The sequence below is a fragment of the Taudactylus pleione genome, unplaced genomic scaffold, assembly GCF_031769625.1.
Source record: "Taudactylus pleione unplaced genomic scaffold, aTauple2 ptg000372l, whole genome shotgun sequence".
Taxonomy (NCBI): domain Eukaryota; kingdom Metazoa; phylum Chordata; class Amphibia; order Anura; family Myobatrachidae; genus Taudactylus; species Taudactylus pleione.
Window position 1 is genome coordinate 703,683 of NW_028284773.1, and position 21,032 is coordinate 724,714.

Genomic DNA, 21,032 nt, shown 5'->3' on the forward strand with positions numbered 1-21,032 from the left:
CTGCACTTGTAATTTAACAACAGCCAGCATGCTCTGAAAGCCAGTGCAAGCCATTCTAATGTTGCCATGTGTAGGTCTATGGGGCCTATTCATCATTACTAAAAATTCTCTGGAGATTATTAGGTTTAGAACTCACATGGAGTTCTACCTAATTATCGGAGGAATTCATCATTCCTCCTCTCCATAAGTATCTATTCTGGAAAGCTGTCATTTTTGCGATGACAGTTTTTCGGGAAATAGATACTCTTCCCTGCGTGCCTGCACATTACACTGCCATCCTCCATGTCTCCTTCACCTCTGTCCCCCGGCGGCGTGTCCATCTCCCACCTCCGCTGCACGCTCCATGCACTCTCCAGCAAACCCGGCCCCCTTCTTTCCTGGCCGCGGTGGCTGTTCTGTGCCCCAGCCGCTGGCGCGGATCCCGGGGGCTGTAACTTGTGGGCGTCTTTAAATGATGCGGCCGTCAGGGAGATGCGAGCTGTGCAGAGGGGGCTGCAATACTTTCCTCTGTTCTCCCCGCCGCATGCTGCTGCTGGAAACATCTCCCCTCTGTTCCCCGGTGACACTTGAAAGTTCTTCTTCAATTAACTGTTTATAATAAATAAACAGTTAATAGAAGATGCACTTACAAGTTGTCAGCAGCAGGTAGCGAGGTGAACATACAGCCGGAGTCAGAGGAGGGAGCAATGGAGGGAGCCAGACGAAGACCTGCAGGTAAGTATATACTGTACCGCTGCTACACAAGCTCGTGTAGCCTTACAGGGGTTGTACGCCATCTACACTTGGCGTATAGTAACACCATCAAATTCCGAAAATACATCATTTTCGGAATTTGATGAATAGCCTAATTCTACATCCCCATAATAAAGTATGGGGAGTGTGGAAATGAACACAGACGGACTTAATCAGGAGATATCAGTGATAACTCCTGTGTTCAGTGTGTTAATAAAATAATAAAAAATGGTAATTAAGGAAAAATTTCCTTAAAACCTTTCATTTAGTGTTGATGAATAGGCCACTGAGAGTGCCAGCTTACCACAACAGTTTGTGGCTGGCAGGACTTGATGGAACTTGCAGTTAAACGCATAAATATGGGTGACTTGTTTTGGGTGTTTATAATTATTATTACTACAGTATTTGCATGTTCCCCTGGGGAATTCAGATAGAGCTGAATCCCATGCTGGTACTGTTTTCAGATATGTAAAGGGAGGCTACTTTTATTTATTTATCTTGAAAAACCAATACTAGTAAGAACACAAGCTGATGATCACCATTGTCTGTATGTACTGTATCTTTATACGGCGCTCGATTGGCCACGTAACAGGAAATAGTTCATATGTTCAGGGGGTATGCCATACTTATGTACAGGACCTCACTATAGATCAATTGCATGTGTACAGATACCATCTGCCCCAGTAAACTTAGGGGACATAAGCACAATTTAAATGCACAAACTTTACAGTAAGAGCCGTATTCAACTTGAGCCGAGCCGCGATACTTTTTCGCGGCCCGGACTTTCCGCCTAATTCGCACAACCAACACATTGCAAATAGAAAATGCCATCAAAGATAAAAAAATTATTACGTAGCACTAAAGAGAATAAATCAATAACCAAATCGATGTTAGGCCCACTATATAAAGAGTTATTAATTAGAAGACGCTTCATGGCTAGTAACCCCTGATCATAGGGTATCACAGTGTATAGACTGGTAACGTCAACGCTACAGAGCAGGATCTCTTCTGTGAAAACTGGTAACTCATTAAGCAAATTAAGTAGAGACATCGTATCCAAAAGGTAAAACTGATGTTGCTTGATGCACGGTTGACAAAGAGTATCCAAATAAGTAGCCAGTGGTTGAAAGAGAGATTTAGTAGCAGCGATGATAGGACGTCCAGGCGGCTTGTTAAGAGTCTTGTGAACTTTAGGGATAATGTATAATATGTGTTGGTTGTGCGATGGGGTCCAGTGTGGCCCCATCGTACGCCAACACATACATGTTTGATGTCGAAAACCAAGTCTTCTTCTCAGACAGCAATGTTTCTGATAATATCGTCTTTTATAGACGATATATCGACGATTTGCTTATTTTTTGGCGAGGCAGTGAATCAGCCTTTAAATTACTTATTGATAATCACAATTCTTTGAACCATCCAGTAAAATTTACATATACTATTAGTGCCACCACTGTTAATTTTCTCGATGTACAGATCACTCTTTATCAGGGTAAGATTGATACTTCTTTGTACACCAAGTCTACTGACCGCAACAATTTGCTGCATATGTCAAGTTTTCATCCTTACCCCCTCAAGAGAGGATTACCATTTTCCCAACTTCTACGTATCAGACGCATCACTTCTGATCCTAACCTTGCCGACTCACAGATGGAATCTATGATTCAAAAATTTTTGGAAAGGGGGTATGATGAGAAACTTCTCTATGAGACCAAGGCTAAAGTCCTTGGAATCAATCGAGAAAATTTATTGAAAAAACATGATAAACCTTCCAATACCAATATTCTACCTTGGGTTACTAAGTATAATACTGCTAGCTCTTCTATTAATCAAACATCCAGACAATTGTGGTCTATTGTTCAGTCTGACACTGATCTTAAACTAGCTGATACTAGATTAATGGCTAGCTATAAGAGAGGGCGCAACCTTAGAGATTTTTTAGTTAAACCCAATGTTCATAATATTTTGTCTAAAAAACCTAGTCACTTTCTGACTGGTAAAAAAGGTTGTATCAAGTGTAAGTGCACCACCTGCGGTTTTTTAATCCCTGGCGATACCTTTTGCCATCCCCATTCTGGCAAAAAATACTCTATAAATTTTAGACTTACCTGCAATTCTAAGTTTATTATTTATCAGATTATTTGCCCCTGCGGGCTTTCCTATATTGGTAAGACCGAACGTTCCTTCAAGGAGCGTATGGCTGCTCACAGATCCGCCATTCGAGCAGCTCTCTTGAATGGTGACAGTGAGCAGCCAGTGGCATGGCACTTTGGTCAAGCTCCCCATCCACTTTCTACTTTGCGGTATCGTATGATTGATCACGTCCCTCAATCTTTGAGGGGCGGTGATCGTAGCTTGAAACTTCTTCAAATTGAAAGCCGTTGGATTTTTCGTTTAGGGACCCTTGTTCCCAGGGGCCTAAACGAGAACCTTGGCTTACAATACTTTATATGATTATCATTTTTTGTATTCAGGTATTATCTAGTTTGATATTAATGATGTCATTTATCCTTAATAGCATAGGCATTATTTATATGCACTTATACTTATATGTTTTTGGTTTTTTTATGATCATTTGAAAAGTCAATATTTGATAGCCAACATGCATTGTATTTTTGTATGTGGCATGTTCTAACTGTTACATATATTTATCCATGTGTTTTATTGTGTACTTTTTATCCAGCTCTGTATTTTATCTAGTCGCTATATATGGCATACCAGCGGCGTTCTGTGTTTGTGTTTATGTTCTGTTCAGTTTTGTTTGGTTACGTTACCTAGGTGATGGGCACATGATGTCGTGAGTGATGATGTCACTCTCAAGCGCCGCCGGTCCGGGTGAACGGTCCCGCTTCCGGCTTGGGCGTCTGCATGCTGCATGGGTGCTACTTAAGGTAAGATGATTCCCTGTGTTCTTTAGCCTGAGGACAGTGCCGGTTGTTGGCACAGAAACGTTGCACTATTGAGATGTCACATTAAATCTTTTTCAAGTACCCTGAGTGCCGCGACTTCATGCCTAGTACTTATCCATTTCTCGCGGGCACCGGGCCAAGCCATCTCACTCCAGGGAGAGCCGGACGTATGGTGACTATATATATATATATATATATATATATATATAAAAAAATTTTACTACCTCAATGTGTAACCTATGCTAGTGGCAAATATCGGGGCTGGTTTTTCTGGGAGGCACATTTTTTTGAGAGCCAATCCCCTAGGGCAGAGTTTTCCAAACTCCACCAATACAGTCCAGGTTCTAAGGACGCTAATAGCAGAGTTTGGGAAACACTGCCCTAGGAAATACAGCCATTTGCTGACCGGCCTACACTGCAGGTTTCAAACTTATAGTGACACCAATCCTGGCTGGCAAAGCCTAGTGCTGAAAGCAGAAAGTTTGGGGTATCACATGTAATTTCCTGCCTTATTTTGGTGACAATAGTTGAATTCTTGAAGCAAAATCCTATCTATATTTTCTAAAAGAATCTAATCACTATTCAATGATCCCTATTACACCTCTTTGTGTACTTTGTTCAGCACATAAATGCTGTATTTAAGCTTCAATGTAGAACTAACATAACATTATAAAATCAGTTCAATACAATAAACAAAGGAAACAAAACATAAAAATGTAGTGAAAAGTTTTTTTATACCCGAGTTTGTTACTCTATACCGAAAGTCAGAGATTCCCTGCCTGTATAAACAGGGACAAGACAATAAATTGAGATTCCATGATGAGGGTGCAGGCTGTTCATTGGACCAGTTGAGACATTTCATACGACTGTTATCCAGAGCTGTGCTATTCAGTGAATATATCCAGAGTCCTCGCAAATCTGCATGTAATGATAACAATTATGTACAGCAGGAATATACAGTATAGGTTATACAGTTCTATACCTTTTGGGGGGCGGTGGGGTTGGGTTAGTTTCACAAAACAAAATGATATGTTTTAGAGCAGGATGTGCTCCATAATGTTATTTTTCCTTAAATGTCACTATGCTCCAGTTATCAGAAAATTTTGGAAAAAGCCTTAACCACATCTAAGTTTATAAGGGGCTAATGCAGAGTTGCTGGCAAATATGGTAATACAAAGTGTACATGAAAATAGTGTATAGCCTCAAAGTGCATACAGTACATTTCTGCTTTGGCAGCTTATGTGTCTAGACTATATGTTTATTAAGGTAAAGACACGCCTATTAACAGACATATATGTACATAACTGATGATTTGCATGAACTGCATTTACATGAACATGCCCATACTGAACTTGGCCTATGATAAAATGCCTCTTCCATCTCCCCAGTCATATGAAGTCATATCACATGAGTGCAGGTTTTCAGTCACATATATGTGTGTTCATTTTCTGAGCATGAGCAGAATGAAAAATACATTGCAAGATACACTGTGCAACGAGGGTAATACTTACTCTGCAACAAGCCCTATTTGTCCTGCTGCAGACTTTTTATCTCTCAGTTATCTTTTGCATATTATGTTTAAAAATAGCTCAGAGTACAGTATTTATGTTATAATTTGCTGTCAACATATACAGTATATAGTAGCACAACTCGAATCACCTTGAAACAGATTAGTCGGCAAAACTGAGATTTTAAAACTGGGTTATGCAATTTATGAACAACATTTATCACTTTTTATATTTGTATTTATTTTTATGTGTTTACTAAGTGAAATAATCACAGTATTGTGAATGGGACATTTATTTCTGTAAGTGTTGCAGCAATTCACTTTACAAAAATACTGTAAGCGCAGGGTGTGCTGTGCAGTAGTGGCATAACAAAGGTGGCACAAACAAGACATGTGCCCTGAGTGCTAGGATGGGGGGCATTGGAGGAGGGGAGTATGGTTTGGAAAGCATGATGATGCTTCGGTTACAGGGCAGTAACTAGAAGTGGGTCCATGGAGCAGAGCAACTATGATTATATCAGAAATAGGGCTATCAATGACAGAATGGCTCTAAGATGTTTCTCACTCACATAAACACTATAACCCCCAGCATTGGAAAACTATGGATACTGCACAGAGGGCCATGATGTTACAGTTTCCATTGCCTAATGAGATGAGTATGAGTACAAAATGTAAAATTAGCTTGGGGAACAGGTCGCCTAGGGTGCGCAGGGAAAGAAATGAAAGCTGGAGAAAGGAAACAACTGGAGAGAGAACTAAGAAACGAAGGGAACAATATATGGGACAATGGGTAAGCTGTGGAGCAAAGGGGGGCTGTAGGGGTAAATGCAGTGTGAGTGGGGAAGTGGACTCGGGAGAAGTACAACCACTGGTGACTAATTGCATTTGCTTGTTGAAAGGATATCTTCAGAACAGACCAAGTGCAATGTTATGAGTAGGAATTAGATCACATAGAGCCAGCAGCCTCAAGATTAATGTACATCCCTGAATGTGTAGTACACCATTATGTATTATTTTTTTTGTAAATATGCAACTGATTTAGTCTGTATTGGTCTAATAGGGCAAGTTTTTTTATTTTGCTTTGTAGTGAAATCTTGCATTTAAATATTCCTTCTTTAGGATGTACAGTACTTTATATTGTATCAGTGTGACTAGGACGGTCTCTGTTTTGTATGGTGGTAACTAAAACACTCTTAATATTGTACTGCGATTACTAGAATTTCTTAATTGCATGGTGGACAATACATTGTATACTAATTACTAAGTTGAACCATTATAGGCGTGATATTGATTATTAAGCTAATACTGCTCATTCTATAATGAAAATTGTATACAGTATCTTTCTGCTCCGAAAGATGATATGGCTATGTGATATGTGTTATATCATTGAAAGACAATATGAACTGCAATGTTTGCCCTTAACCTCTTTTGCATGTTTGGTTAGATTTTGCAGATAATTGTTTTGTTCACAAACAGGCAAAATCACCAGTACAGTTGAGGTTAAATATCTTGCCCTAATTCCTGGGGCTGGAAAGCGGCTATCCAGAGTAAGATCAGAACACTTTGTGCAATGTGTATGTGTGTAGGTGTGTGTGTGTGTAGGCTATAACTTTACTGTAGAACTTGGTGTGAGGTATTAATATAATGAATTTGATTCTACTGTAAGTTGATCTCAAAGTGGCTGTATTTGCAGGTAGTCACGGAAGCTTGATTTTACTACCTTATGCCAATGTGAGATTCCATACAGCTGATGCGAGAATCCATGCATGTGCAAGTAAAAAGTCAGACCACCCATTGATGTTATGCCAATTGCTGCAACTGTCATCATTAGTATCAGCACTTGCACCAAATGTGTAAATTGACATCTGCTAATGCTCTTTACTGTATGCTAAAACATTTGCATCCGTGCACAGAGATCAGTCCAACTCAGAATCAGCTTGTATGTGTGTTGGGGAGGGTATTAAAGTAGTGGGACTTCTAATGTAAATTGGATGTTGGAGAATACTGTTAATGTAATGTGGGATTTAATAATGTAATGTGGCTGCTGGTGGAAAACATGTAATGCATCACCATGTCGGGTATTAAAGTGTGGTGGGTTTTAATTGAATGTAAGTTTAATTGATGCTCTGTTTTTTATGTGGGTGTTAATAATGTAATGTTGGGGTAATGTTGCTGATTTATTAACCATTGATTATATCGATTGGGGATGGTTGGTGGGTGAGAGGTCTTGAATGTTCACATGGATTTTAAGGAGGTGAATAGTATCTACCTCTTTCCAAGCATGGTACCAACATTGTAGGAGGTACACAAGCAGCTACTAAGCCTAACACAACACCAGCAGATAGTGAAAGCTGCAAGAACAGGTAAAAGATATCAACTATTAATGTCAATACCTGAAAAATGTATGTAACTTTGGAAATGTCATAATGACATATTCATAATGTTGACATTTACATTAGGATTATTGTTAGGGTTAGCATTAGGGTTACTGTTACAGTTATGGTTACCATTAGGTATTAGAGTTAAGGATATAATGAACAAAAAAGAACATTGTTGACAATTCAACAATATAGACATTACAGTACATCAGCGTTGATATGTCGAATGTCGACATTATGAACAAGTCGATAATGAATGTCAACATTGTTAACTTCAGCAAAATATTCCACACCCTCTATGAGGATGTAAGGGATAGTGAGGGTTATAAAAAGCCTTGGAGGGCTGCATCTAGTTTAAATATGTGCAAAATTAAATATTTATTTTCCCATTTGCAAATGAAGCACTCTGTGTTTAAAATAGTGCATACAGAACTTTTTGTTACGCTTGCACATATATGTTGTAATCTCTCTTTCATGTCATATCATTATTTCATACCTGAATTGATTCCTACATAGTTGTTTGGCCGGTATATATTCACAGATATTTTATCATTAATGAAAAACTGGTCCCTGTTTCCACTAAATACAGGAAAGAAAAAGAACATAGGTTATTAGAAGTTCTTGATTAAAAATATAAAGCATAGATATAAATGTCACCGCTTTAGCAATTAAAGCATTCACTACAGTATGCAATCATTATGACGACATTATAAGACTTACAGACAGACACACACTAGACACATATACACAAACAGGGCAGCCCCCTGCTCCCTCCTGCCCCTCACTGAAGAAGAACGTAGCAAATCGGAAGGTCCAACTGTTAGCATAGCACCAGAGAAGGTTATTTTGTGTTTGTTTTTCTGTAAAATCAACTGGTTGTCTCCCACCCTAGTCAACACCCAAAGCTGCTGTTATGCAGCAAATAAAAACTTAGGGGCATATGTATCAAGCTGATTTACATAAAATTATGCAGAAACTGTATCGATCCTATGTACTAATAGCACAATGCAGATTTCACAGAAATCTCTGGCAAAGTGCTAATTAGCTCTGCAGATTGCAGTCGCCATTATTATCAATGGGGACTACGATTTGACCACTATGTACTAAACTCCAAAAAGCAAAGCTTTTCGGAGTTTAGCACCGGCAGTTTACAAAAAGGGGTTGTATCCGCACAGAAAAATATTATATATCGGCATATTGGTTACCAACATTGACATAAAAATAATGTCCAAAGAAACTTGGATCTAAGAATAACTCATGTTGGTGGTGCTCCCCAGAGCCAAATTATGTATGTATCAAAGAGAAGAGAGAAAAGTAGGCACTCTTATGTATAATTATTGTAGTATTTATAAATTAACTTTTATTGTAATTCGTTAAAATAAATATCCAAAATGTATATAAAACACAAACAACACAAGTCAAGATTATTATATGTTACAGTATAATTGTTCTGTGTGTTCTGGGAAATAGATCAAGTTCTAAGGCATGTGGATAGGAGCATAGCGTCTAATACCTACTAAGAGGGTCAAATAGACCTAAGATCCTCCTATTGATATTGTAAAGTTTGTTTCCACAAGAACACACTTATAACAAAATATAAAAGCGAAGAGCGAAGATATTGGTGGATAATAGCATAGAACTATTTGTTCTAGGTTTCATGGATCTCCGATATGCGACCCTATATTGGGTACCTGGAGTAAATATTAACTCAGCAGTGGTGGGTATCATAAAAGCATTTTCTTTATATGGGACATATTCCTGTAGTTATACATACAGGGACAAACCAACATATAGTGATACGATATGACGTATGTCAGACACACTTGTTATCTGTGTGTGTTATGACAGTCATACATTTGTCTGTTATTATATAGAAAGTAATAGAAAATAGCTCCAAATTGTATCCAAAGTCTGATAGTGCTGTATATCACTTCCCATAGGGCAAACAGTTACCAGATAATAATGGATAGCCCAGAAACATTTTCTCATATAGAGATATCTCAGTAATGTATTCCTGCTGATGTGCATACAGGGACAGACAAGCATATAATGGTCGGATATAGTATATCTATATCTCAAATCTATTCAGACAGTCATGCATTTCTTTGATCCCATATATGAGAAAGGTGTAGGATAACATAAGAATATACCCGATGTATTTTTTAAATAAAGCTGTGCATTACCTCCCCCACAGTGTATTTGTCAGTGTATTTTTTGCCTTTACATATAAGACAGTATATCTGTGCATACACCCACCATGCAGCTCCGATATAGAAACTTGTGCAGGGGTATATGTGCACATAGATATATAGTTGCAGTCATGCTATCTCTAATCATTATATTTGTTTAGCAATTTTGCATATCCGGATCATGAGAGAAAGCAACAAAATATATAACAAGTGTAGAGGGCAGACACGGAGGTCTGAGTAGGGTGATACAATTACCCTTCAGTGGGTATCGGAGTAGAGGGAGATGATCGGCATGTGCACCAGCCAGATAGTAATCATAGATTATTGGATGCGCGTTTTACCCGTTATAGGCTTGCTCACCATGCGATGGTGAACAAGCCTATAATGGGCGAAACGTGCGTCTAAGTACTTCTATGATTATGGTCTGGCTGGTGCACACGCTGACCATCTCCCTCAACTCTGATATCCACTGATTGGGGCACCACCAGTGCATAGCTTGCTCAGGAATGGCAGCAGGCAGGTGTGAGTGCATCTTCACGCACAGTGAGGTGAAGACTTTTGGAGGATAGCCTGGTGTCAAGAAGGGCAGCAAAGAAGCCACTTCTCTCCAGGAAAAACATCAGGGACAGACTGATATTCTGCAAAAGGTACAGGGTTTGAACTGCTGAGGACTGAGGTAAAGTTATTTTCTCTGATAAATCCCTTTTGAGATTGTTTGGGGCATCTGCAAAAATGCTTGTCTGGAGAAGGAAAGGTGAGCGCTACCATCAGTCCTGTGCCATGCCAACAGTAAAGCATCCTGAGACCATTCATGTGTGGGGTGGCTTGTCAGCCAAGGGAGTGGGCTCACTCACAATTTTGCCTAAAAACACAGCCATGAATAAAGAATGGTACCAAAACATCCTCCAAGAGCAACTTCTCCCAACCATGCAAGAACAGTTTGGTGATGAACAATGCCTTTGCCATAAGGCAAAAGTGTTAACTAAGTGGCTCGGGGAACAAAACTTTTGGGTCCATGGCCAGGAAACTCCCCAGACCTTAATCCAATTGAGAAGTGGTCAATCCTCAAGAGGCGGGTGGACAAACAAAAACCCACACATTCTGACAAACTCCAAGCATTGATTAGGCAAGAATGGGTGTCCATCAGTCAGTATGTGGCCCTGAAGTTGATTGACAGCATGCCAGAGCGAATTGCAGAGGTCTTGAAAAAGAAGGGTCAATACTGCATATAATGACTCTTTGCATAAACTTAATGTAATTGTCAATAAAAGCCTTTGACACTTATGAAATGCTTGTAATTTTACTTCCGTATACCATAGTGACACCTGACAAAAAGGTATAAAAACACTGAAGAAGCAAACTTTGTGAAAACCAATACTTGTGTCATTCTCAAAACTTTTGGCAATGGCTGTACATGTAAAATATATTTGCCATGTGTATTTTACAACTAGTAGGCAATGGCATGCTGTGTTTACCGCACAGCTAAAGCTCTGGGTTTAACGCCCAAAGCTTTTAAACTTTTAAATAAACCTGTGGCTAACATGTGTTAACCCATAGATTCTGGGTTAAGTGTCCAGAATCTATGGGTTACCTCACATGGTAAACCACAGAGAGTGCATTTAACACAGATTTTTCCTGAAAGCTCCTGAGGCTGCAAGGTAAAAGCCATGTTAAGTGCACCCTCTAGGTCTAGGGATTACGATGTAGGTTATCGGCACTAATTGGTAAACCCTGCGACTAACTGAATTAATGTAACCCTCTGACAAGCCTTCTCCTTCAGATGTCAAGCAATCATCACATTTAATTGTTGACAGGAAACAGCAATGATCAAATCTTACCTGCAGTAACCAATCAGTGGTTTGGGGAAACGTTCAGTTACAGCCCAGTTCATGCCGCCATCTTTATACAGCAACAGAACATATGAGACAAATCCATCAGTGGTCAGCACAGCCTGGTATGTGTTGGTCTATAGAAGTACAGAGTATATATGATCAAATCATCACATCATATCTGGATGTTTGTGTTACTTATGTTTTGGGAATTAGTTACATATATCTGGCCTACTGACCTGGTTATCATTGTCCTTTGCTGGATATGCAGGAACTTTCTCCCAGGTGATCTTCAATGTCCACTGAGCGGTGTATGAAGTTTTCATGTACTTCCTGATCATGTCCTCAACAAGTTGTATGACAGTATCGTTTCTCTGGTTGTATATCTGACAGGTATTAAATAATGAACAAGTATTAATCAATTTAAATGAAACTGTACACATACTGCAATCTATACTCAATATGTATAGTTTCTGATATAGTATAAGCCTTGGGCCAGATGTACTGTATGAAGCTCTGGAAACTGAGTGGAGAGTGATAAATGACCAGCCACGCAGCTGCTCAACTGTCATGTTACAGGCTGTGTTTGAAAAATGACAGTTAGGAGCTGATTGGTTTTCGTTTATCACTCTCCACAATATCACTTCCCAGAGCTTAATACATCTGCCACCTAAGGTGTGCAGGATGCATGCACCATGTACAAATAAATTAAAGTACTATAGTAAAAGTACCTGGTAGTATGTTGTACCCATGTTCTTGGAAAAATCTGCATCACTCCAAAACACAGCAATTGAGGCCACATTATGATTTGCACTGAACCCATTGGGTGGTGGATTAGTGTAAGAGAAGATGCTATTTCTGGATTTTGGGAAGACAATTTGTCCATTGTCTGTGTACTAGAAAGAAAATACACAATTCAAATTATTTTTTTCATAGATACAAGTGTAAATCTGGATCTCAGATATCAGTACTCACATATACATAGTTTCTTATCTGGTTTCCAAAGGGAAATCCCATCACTGGCTGGAACAATGGAGAGGTAAAATCTGCTTTTCTTTGGATATAGGATGTATCACCATTATCTAGTCCATAATCAAATAGTTGAACAGCTACAGTAAAAGGAAAACATAGCTAAGATTTACATAGTTACTGACAATGTGATTGAATATGTGAAATTAAATATTAATAAATACACAGTTATGCGCACATTCTCACACTACTAATAATCTCATACACATTTTCTTCTAGAGGAGACTATGAAATAATAAAAAAAATAAAAATACATTTAGGGGTCTATGTATTAATTGATAATCATAGTACTGCTGATTTACGCATGATGAATTGCTCCGGCGTCCGCAGCCAGTTAGAATGTAAATTATACTGGTCCGTTCAGACCCAGATAATTAACATCATGAATAGACCCCTAAGTATTAATAATTGCGGTACTGCCACGATTATTAACGGTCCAACTCGCTGGGGATATTTTAATTTTTAATAAAAATATCCCGGCTATGTGCTACCGGGAACTCGCAGGGACAACGATTGTGGTAACTGCTGTCCCCACAACAGCTTCCACAGCATCAGCTTCCGGGGCTGGCCGGGGGCTGCCGGGGAGAGATCTCAAGATCTATCTTTTCTCTCATGGAGACCCCATAGACAAACAGTAGTTTAGCACCAGTAGTTTACACCATCTTCATATGGTGTAAACTCCAAAAAGCTTCTCCTTTTGGAGATTAGTACATCGGGGTCAGATCGTAGTCCCCATTGATAAAAATGGGGACTGCGATCTGCAGTATTATTAGCACTTTGCAGGAGATTTCGGTGAAATATCCTGCATTGTGCTATTGGTACATAAGATCGATACTTATAATTATGCAGAAACTGCAGTTTCTGCATAATTTTCTGTAAAAATCAGATTGATACATATGCCCCTAAGTCATCATTGTTATAATTATTGTTTTAGATTCACAATTCAACTTCTCTTGATTCATATTATAATTACAGTCTCACATTCTTACATAGACTTCCATTGATTTTATCTCATCCATATTATTAGAATTCCTCGACTTTGGACTTGACTCCAAAATAATTAGTGTGTGCTACAGATCCATGTTACAGTAAATGTAGTCAATGGAGAGCCGTAGGGTTATTAAAGTTTACCCTGCGGTTCCCACCATTGACTACAATGGAGGGAGCCGTTCATTGGCTGAGAGACGGGGGATGACCTCTCTCAGCCAATGAACGATTAGCGGCGGGGTTTCCATGGTGAAATTCCGCCGCTAAGCTGTCATTCGGGAAGTACTGTTCTATAGAACGGTACAAGTTCGTGGATCGCGATTTTTTCGGGGTTTTTTTTGCCAAGTCCGTGGGATGCCTACTTTGGAACGAAGAGGACAGAACCTCGCATAGGAGATGGTGAGTATGTTTTTTTTCACAGGTCCCCTATGGAAAGTTTACAGGAGAAGTGAACCAATAGCTACAGGGATACATAGGTGAGTATGTGTACATGTGTGTGTACATGTGTGAGTGCATGTATGTTTAATAAACTTATACTGTCACGGTGTGTGTGTCCTGTGTTTTTTTTAAACATTTTTTTACAGGTGAACTACAGGTACTAGTGGGCCCTTAATGCCCTGCATGCTGGTACTTGTGATTCTCCAAGTACCAGCATGCGGGGCAGGCTTGCTGGGACCTGCAGTTCTACTTGTAAAGACAATGTTTGCTATTATTTATTTACACCAAACCACACAATCAACCCGCCATCAGCCTGGGCATGTGCTATCAGATTGGGCATGGGGTGCCCTGGAGAGGGGGACCTCAGCTTTCCAGGGATCCCCAGCCTGGGCTGACTAGCGGTCAGAGCTGATGCTGTGGCTGGGGGGCCCGGTGAAAGGACTCCCCTGGCTGTGGCATCAGCCCCCCACTAGAAAAAGTTCAGTGCTGGTTCTGAAAGATACAGGGGAGCCCTACTCATTTTTGGGGGTGTACACCATATTTTTGTTTGTTTTTTTACACTGTTTTTTTTTTTTTACCATGGCAGCACAGACGGGTCTCACGGACCAATCAGTGCTCTGTGTCAATGACACAGATGCAAGTAGCACGAATCTCCTGGTCCATGCGTGCATCTGTGTAATTGAAATACCCAGCAGCACAGACAGGTCTCACTGACCCGTCTGAGATCTGTGTCAATCACACAGATGCATGTAGCACGGATCTCCCGGGTCCGTGCTATAAGCAAATAGACTGCAGTCCCCATTACTATCAATGGGGACTACGATCTAACCACTATGTACTAAACTCCAAAAAACAAGAGATATGGTAAGAACTTACCTTTGTTATCTCTGTTTCTACGAAGTCCATAGGGCCCACAGGTTGACCTTGGGGTATAGCTGGATCTGGATCCACGGGCACCACGCAGTTAAAGCTTTGCTGCTCCCAGGATGCACTTGGGTCCATCCTCTATACCCCGCCCCCGAGCCACAGGTACCTCGGTTGGTAAGCAGCCAAGGCCGGAGGAGGAGACTAAACAGAGAGAAGGAAGACTGGAACACACAAGAAACCATACTCACAAAAATGGGAGACAGAAAACCGGTGACCAGCCACACAGCCCATATGAAGCCAGGTGCATCAGGGCAGGCGCCCTGTGGACCCTATGGACTTCGTAGAAACAGAGATAACAAAGGTAAGTTCTTACCATATCTTGTTTTCTACTTCAGGGTCCATAGGGGGTCCACAGGGTTGACCTTGGGGATGTCCCAAAGCAGTTCAACTAAGGGCGGGGACGCTCCTGTGCTGAAAGGAGTACCCGGCGCCCAAAGGATGCATCCTGAGAGGCGAAGGTGTCAAACGCATAAAACCTCAAAAACGTTTGAATTGAAGAACAAGTGGCCGCCTTACACAGCTGAACAGCAGAGGCACCACGTCTAGCAGCCCAAGAGGGACCCACAGAACGAGTGGAATGAGCCTTAACAGAGGCTGGCACAGGTAAACCCTCCTGTGCATAAGCCTCACAAATAACGGAACAAAGCCAATGGGCTAACGTTTGTTTGTTGGCAGGCCAACCCCTCTTGTGAAAACCAAAGAGGACAAACAATGAATCAGACTTCCTAACCGAAGCAGTCCGGTCCACATAGCGCCCGGACTACATCTAAGGAAGCCTCATCAGCAGAAAGATCAGTTGACTGAAAAGCTGGCACAACAAGTTCCTGATTGATGTGGAACTTTGAGACCACTTTAGGCAAAAACTCAGGACGAGTGCGGAGCACCACTCTGTCCTGGTGAAAAATCAGAAAAGGAGGGCAACAGGAAAGTGCCCCCAATTCTGACACCCTCCTGGCAGAAGCAATCGCCAGGAGAAAAACGGTCTTAAACGTCAGCCACTTGAGTTCCACTGACTCAAGAGGCTCAAAAGGAGGACCCTGCAAAACCCGTAGCACCACCGCCAAGTCCCAAGGAGCCACAGGAGGCACGAAGGGAGGCTGGATCCTGAGAACACTTTGGAAAAAGGTGTGAACATCTGGCAATATAGAAATCCATCATTGGAACCACACAGACAAAGCGGACACATGAACCTTCAGAGAGGCAAGGCGTAAGCCGAGGTCCAAACCTGATTGAAGAAATTTCAAGATTCTAGAAACTCGGCACACCTGAGGATCATAGCTTCTGGACTCACACCACTGAAAGTAAGTGCGCCACACCCTGTGGTAAATCCGTGCGGAAGCAGGCTTGCGTGCCCTGAGCATGGTACCAATAACCGAACTGGAGAAGCCCTGAGACCTCAAGACGGCTGTCTCAAGAGCCACGCCATCAAAGACAGCCGACCCAGATCCGGGTAAAGGCAGGGCCCTTGAGACAACTGGTCCCGACACTGAGGAAAAAGGTACAGAGCGTTGATGGAGAGGCTCCTCAGATCGGAGTACCAAGGACGTATGGGCCACGCCGGAGCCACCAGCACGAGCGTGCTGCCATCCTGCTTGATTTTCCACAGGACCCAAGGAAGTAGGGATATCGGAGCAAACAGATACACCAGGTGAAACGTCCATTTCACCGACAACAGGTCCACCAGACATGCGCCTGCGTCTCTTGTCCTTGACCCGTAAACGGGCAACTTGTGATTGTGATGGGAGGCCATCAAGTCCAGCTCTGGCAGCCCCCATCTGTCCACGAGTAGCTGAAACTCCTCTGGGTGAAGTGACCATTCTTCAGGATGCTTTTTCCGCAGACCAACGACCCTGAAGCGACAATGAGCCGGTCACTGCCCCCCAACCCCGGAGACTGGCATCCGTCGTGAGCAGGACCCAGCCCGGGATCCAAAAGGGGTGTCCCTCGACCAGATGAGCTGTCTGAAGCCACCAAGCCAAAGACTGCCGAACCTCTGGGGACAACACCAGCATCTGAGAGCGGATCCGGTGAGGTAACCCGTTCCATTCCGATAGAATCAGCCCCTGCAGGGGCCGGGAATGGAACTGGGCAAATTCCACCATGTCGAATGTCGACACCATGGACCCCAGAACTCTCATAGCCGAATGGACCGACAGGCGGCAACTGCTCAGGCAACTGTGTATCCACAGCTGTAGGGAGGAGACCTTCTCCGGAGTCAGGAAGATCCTTTGCTGATGAGAATCCAGCAGGGCTCCCAAATGAACCATCCGCTGTGATGGAATCAGGGAGGACTTTCTCCAATTTATCAACCACCCGTGCGCTTGCAGGCAAGCGATTGTCAGGTGGAGATGTTGAAGCAGTACCTCCGGAGAGCTCGCCAGCAACAGGAGGTCATCCAGATACGGCAGCAGCCGTACATTCTGGTTCCGAAGATGTGCGGCCATGACTGCCATAACCTTTGTGAATACCCTCGGTACCGTGGAGAGGCCAAAGGGTAGCGCCCGGAACTGATAATGATGCTGAAGGATAGCAAACTGCAGATACCGCTGGTGCGAAGGTGCTATCGGAACATGGAGGTAGGCGTCCTGGATATCCAGGGACACCATGTAATCACCAGGTTCCATCGCCAGAATGATGGAACGTAACGTTTCCATCCTGAATTTGGGAACTCTGAGGAATTTGTTCAGAGACTTCAAATTGAGGATAGGGCGATGAGAAGCATTCGATTTCTGCACCAGAAACAGAGTAGAATAGTACCCCGTCCCTCGTTGTGATTGAGGAACGGGAACAATGGCCCCTGCTTTCAGCAAGGACTCTATAGCCTCCTGAATCTGTAAAGCCTTGGTCTTGTCCTGAGAAGGACTCGTGCAGAAAAACTGGTGGGGCGGTCTGTGCCGAAAAGACAGGGCGTACCCCTGGGAGACCACTTTTCGAACCCAGGCATCCATGGTGGTATTGTGCCAGCACTGAGCAAATTGAAGAAGTCGGCCTCCCACTCTGGGCTCCCCCAGAGGGAAGCCCGTACCATCAGGCAGAAGGTTTATCTTCCTGCTTGGAAGAAGGGCGCCTGGCACTCCAGGCCTGCTTCTTGGGCTTAGAAGCGGCCTTGGTCGCCGACTGTCTCGGGAAGGACTGACCTTTGGCCTTGCCCTGAACCCGAAAGGACCGAAAGGCAGAGCTCCGTACCTTGGTAGGTGCAGAAGCCGAAGGGAGGAAGGCTAATTTAGACTTAGCCAGAGTATCCACTATTTTGTCCAAGTCTGGACCAAAAAGCAACTCTCCATTAAAAGGTAAGGCCTCCAGGCCCTTTTTGGAGTCTGCGTCAGCTCTCCAAGACTGCAGCCACAAGGACCGACGCGCCGACACAGCTGCAGCCGACACCCCAGAGGTCAACAGGCTCGCATCCAATGATGCTTCCCCAATGTAGGAAGCCACATCCCTCATTTGTCCTATCAACGCTCTCTGGATCTCCGGAGCATCATCCGGAAAGGTATCCTCCAAAGCGTTGGCCCAGCTCTCGATGGCCTTAGCCACCCAAGAGATGGCCATGGACGGACGGGCCACAGCCCCAGAGAGAGAGTAGATAGACTTTAAACAAGTCTCCACTTTCCTGTCCGTGGGATCCTTCAGGGAGGAGATAGACGGTAAAGGCAACATAGCGCTTTTAATTAAGCGGGTGACATGGGAATCCACCGCAGGTGGAGTTTCCCATTTCCTGCAATGAGCCTCAGGAAAAGGATAGTTGGAAGCCAACCATTTCTGTGGTTGGAATCTCTTGATGAGCAACTGCCAGGCCCCCGCCATATGATCCGTCAACTGGTCGGACAGGGGAAAAACAGTCGAAGCTACTTTGGCCTTTTAAAAATTAGGGTACTTCGATCTGGGAGCCGGCGCATCCTCCTCTATATGAAGGATGGCCCGCACCGCCCTAACCAATGCCGGCACATTAATGGAGGACTTAGTCTCCACCTCCTGGGCCCTGGCATCCGAGTCAGAGTCTTCATGGATCTCTCCGTCATCCGAAGACATGTCCGTGTCCGTGAACTGCGCCGCCAGTGAAACCGGAACGGGTCGCTTGGACGCCTTTGGGGGCAAATCACTGTGCAACATTGACTGAAAAGCCGATGACGAAGCCGTCAGGGTCTGAACAGAGCTGGAGAGGACATCCACCCAGGGAGGGGGTACCGTCTGAGGATACCCCTGAAAGGGTACCATCGACTGCTGCGTCACCGTGGGAGACTGCACGTATACAGGCAATCCCACATAAGGACCCACAGTCTGAGACCCGGGAGGAGACTGTACCAGATGCGTAACACCCGGGGAACGGGGGATGGTAGGCTGGGGCAACGCCCTAGAAGGGACCGCAGTCTGGACCGCAACCTGGTCAACTATCGACGCCAGCACTTGTGTAAACATTGCACAAGGAGGATCCTGCGCCACCGGGGGTTTAGCGGGACCAGGTACCAGCTGGCAGCGCCCGCACAGACCATCCTGAGACAAATCCACCCCATCAACCCCTGCTGAACAGCGCCGGCAGGAAAACAACACAGGAGCCACGGAGCGCTCATTCTCCTCATCAGATATGACACAAAAACTTTTGCAATAAAAGAGTATCACCGAAAAGAGGTAAGGAGTATAACACCTGCGCGCTCCCAAGTATGCAACACAAAGCCCACAATATGGTACTGTGTAGCACACCACTGTATGTGACGGACCTCACAAATATGTAGATCTATATAAGTGAGGTACACAGAAACAAAAAAAACCCTCCCCCACGCACCTGCAGGCCATAGGAGAAGGAAAGGGATAGGTATAAGCTGACAGTAAGAATAAAGTAATGGCTAGTAATTAACCCCCAGGGATGCCGGTTCCCTTCCGGTCCTTACACCCTGGTGGTCCAGCGGTCACGCGAGGTATTCCTGTTGCAGGGGGAGCCCGCCATCGCTACTAGCACTGCCGGTCTGTCCCCAGAGACCGGCGGCTGAAGACTGCTTTCGTATTCCCCCGCGCGCAGCACGAAGCGCTGCACATGGCTTATCCGGCCCCGTGCATCCGGCAGCAGTCTGTGGGAGGTCCCGGAGCCACGCTTGTACTGACTCCGGGGTCATGCTGCGATCCCCAGATCAGTACTGGCGTCGCAGCGCCAGCGGGGCTGTTGGAGCGGCAGCGTGGACGTCCAGATGGACAGTTTGATGCTGCCGCTCTGAAGAAGCAAAAATAAATATATAAAATCATCTTTTTTTTTTTTTTTAAATAAAAATAAAGCTATGGGGCTACTTATGCAGCCCCACTGCCCAGGGTGACCCGACTCCAGCCTGGCACCAACTAAAACTGAGGTGCCTGTGGCTCGGGGGCGGGGTATAGAGGAGGACGGACCCAAGTGCATCCTGGGAGCAGCAAAGCTTTAACTGCATGGTGCCTGTGGATCCAGATCCAGCTATACCCCAAGGTCAACCCTGTGGACCCCCTATGGACCCTGAAGTAGAAAGCAAAGCTTTTCGGAGATTAGCATCGGTAGTTTACACCATCCAGATGGTATAAACTACTGTATGTCTATGGGGTCTCCAGGAGAAGGAGAGAGATCTTCTGATCTCTCCCCCACAATCCCCGGAATCTGACACTGTGCCTCAGCCCCGGAATCTGACACTGTGCGCATGTACAGTGCCAGCTTCCCACGGGAAAGTCTTTCAGTCCTGTGAAATACTTCTCCTAAATGCCGGGGATATAACTTGACTGGACAGTGGTTACCGCAACCACTGTCCCCTGTGAGTTCCCGATAGTACATAGCCAGGAAATTATTATTAAAAATGAAAATATCCCCGGCGAGTTGGACCATTAATAATCGCAGCAGTACTGCAATTATTAATACATAGGGGTCTATTCATGATATTAATTATCAGGGTCCAAACGAACCCCGATAATTAACATTCTAACTCACAACGGAACCGCCGGAGCGAAATCAGCTGTCCCTGCGAGTGGCTTCACTGCTCATTTAGGGTAGTGGGAGCACTCGCTATCTGAAGATGGTGAATGTTCCCGCAATTAAGCTCCGAAAATATTATATTTTCAGAGCTTGATGAATTCTGTCCCCGTTCTAGTGTATGAGG

General features: G+C 43.6%; 1 protein-coding gene across 1 annotated transcript in view; it reads right to left on the reverse strand.

Moving 5' to 3' along the window:
• Window positions 1–21,032, reverse strand: part of MUC4 (mucin 4, cell surface associated) — a 256,422-nt gene that overhangs the window by 70,045 nt on the left and 165,345 nt on the right. Inside the window, exons 33-38 of the mRNA XM_088444695.1 lie at window positions 12,520–12,653; window positions 12,276–12,440; window positions 11,784–11,930; window positions 11,554–11,681; window positions 8,023–8,105; window positions 4,380–4,559 (exon numbers count right to left, since the gene is read on the reverse strand). Coding sequence (XP_088300821.1) covers window positions 4,380–4,559; window positions 8,023–8,105; window positions 11,554–11,681; window positions 11,784–11,930; window positions 12,276–12,440; window positions 12,520–12,653 — 837 coding nt within the window. The remainder of the gene's footprint in view (window positions 1–4,379; window positions 4,560–8,022; window positions 8,106–11,553; window positions 11,682–11,783; window positions 11,931–12,275; window positions 12,441–12,519; window positions 12,654–21,032) is intronic.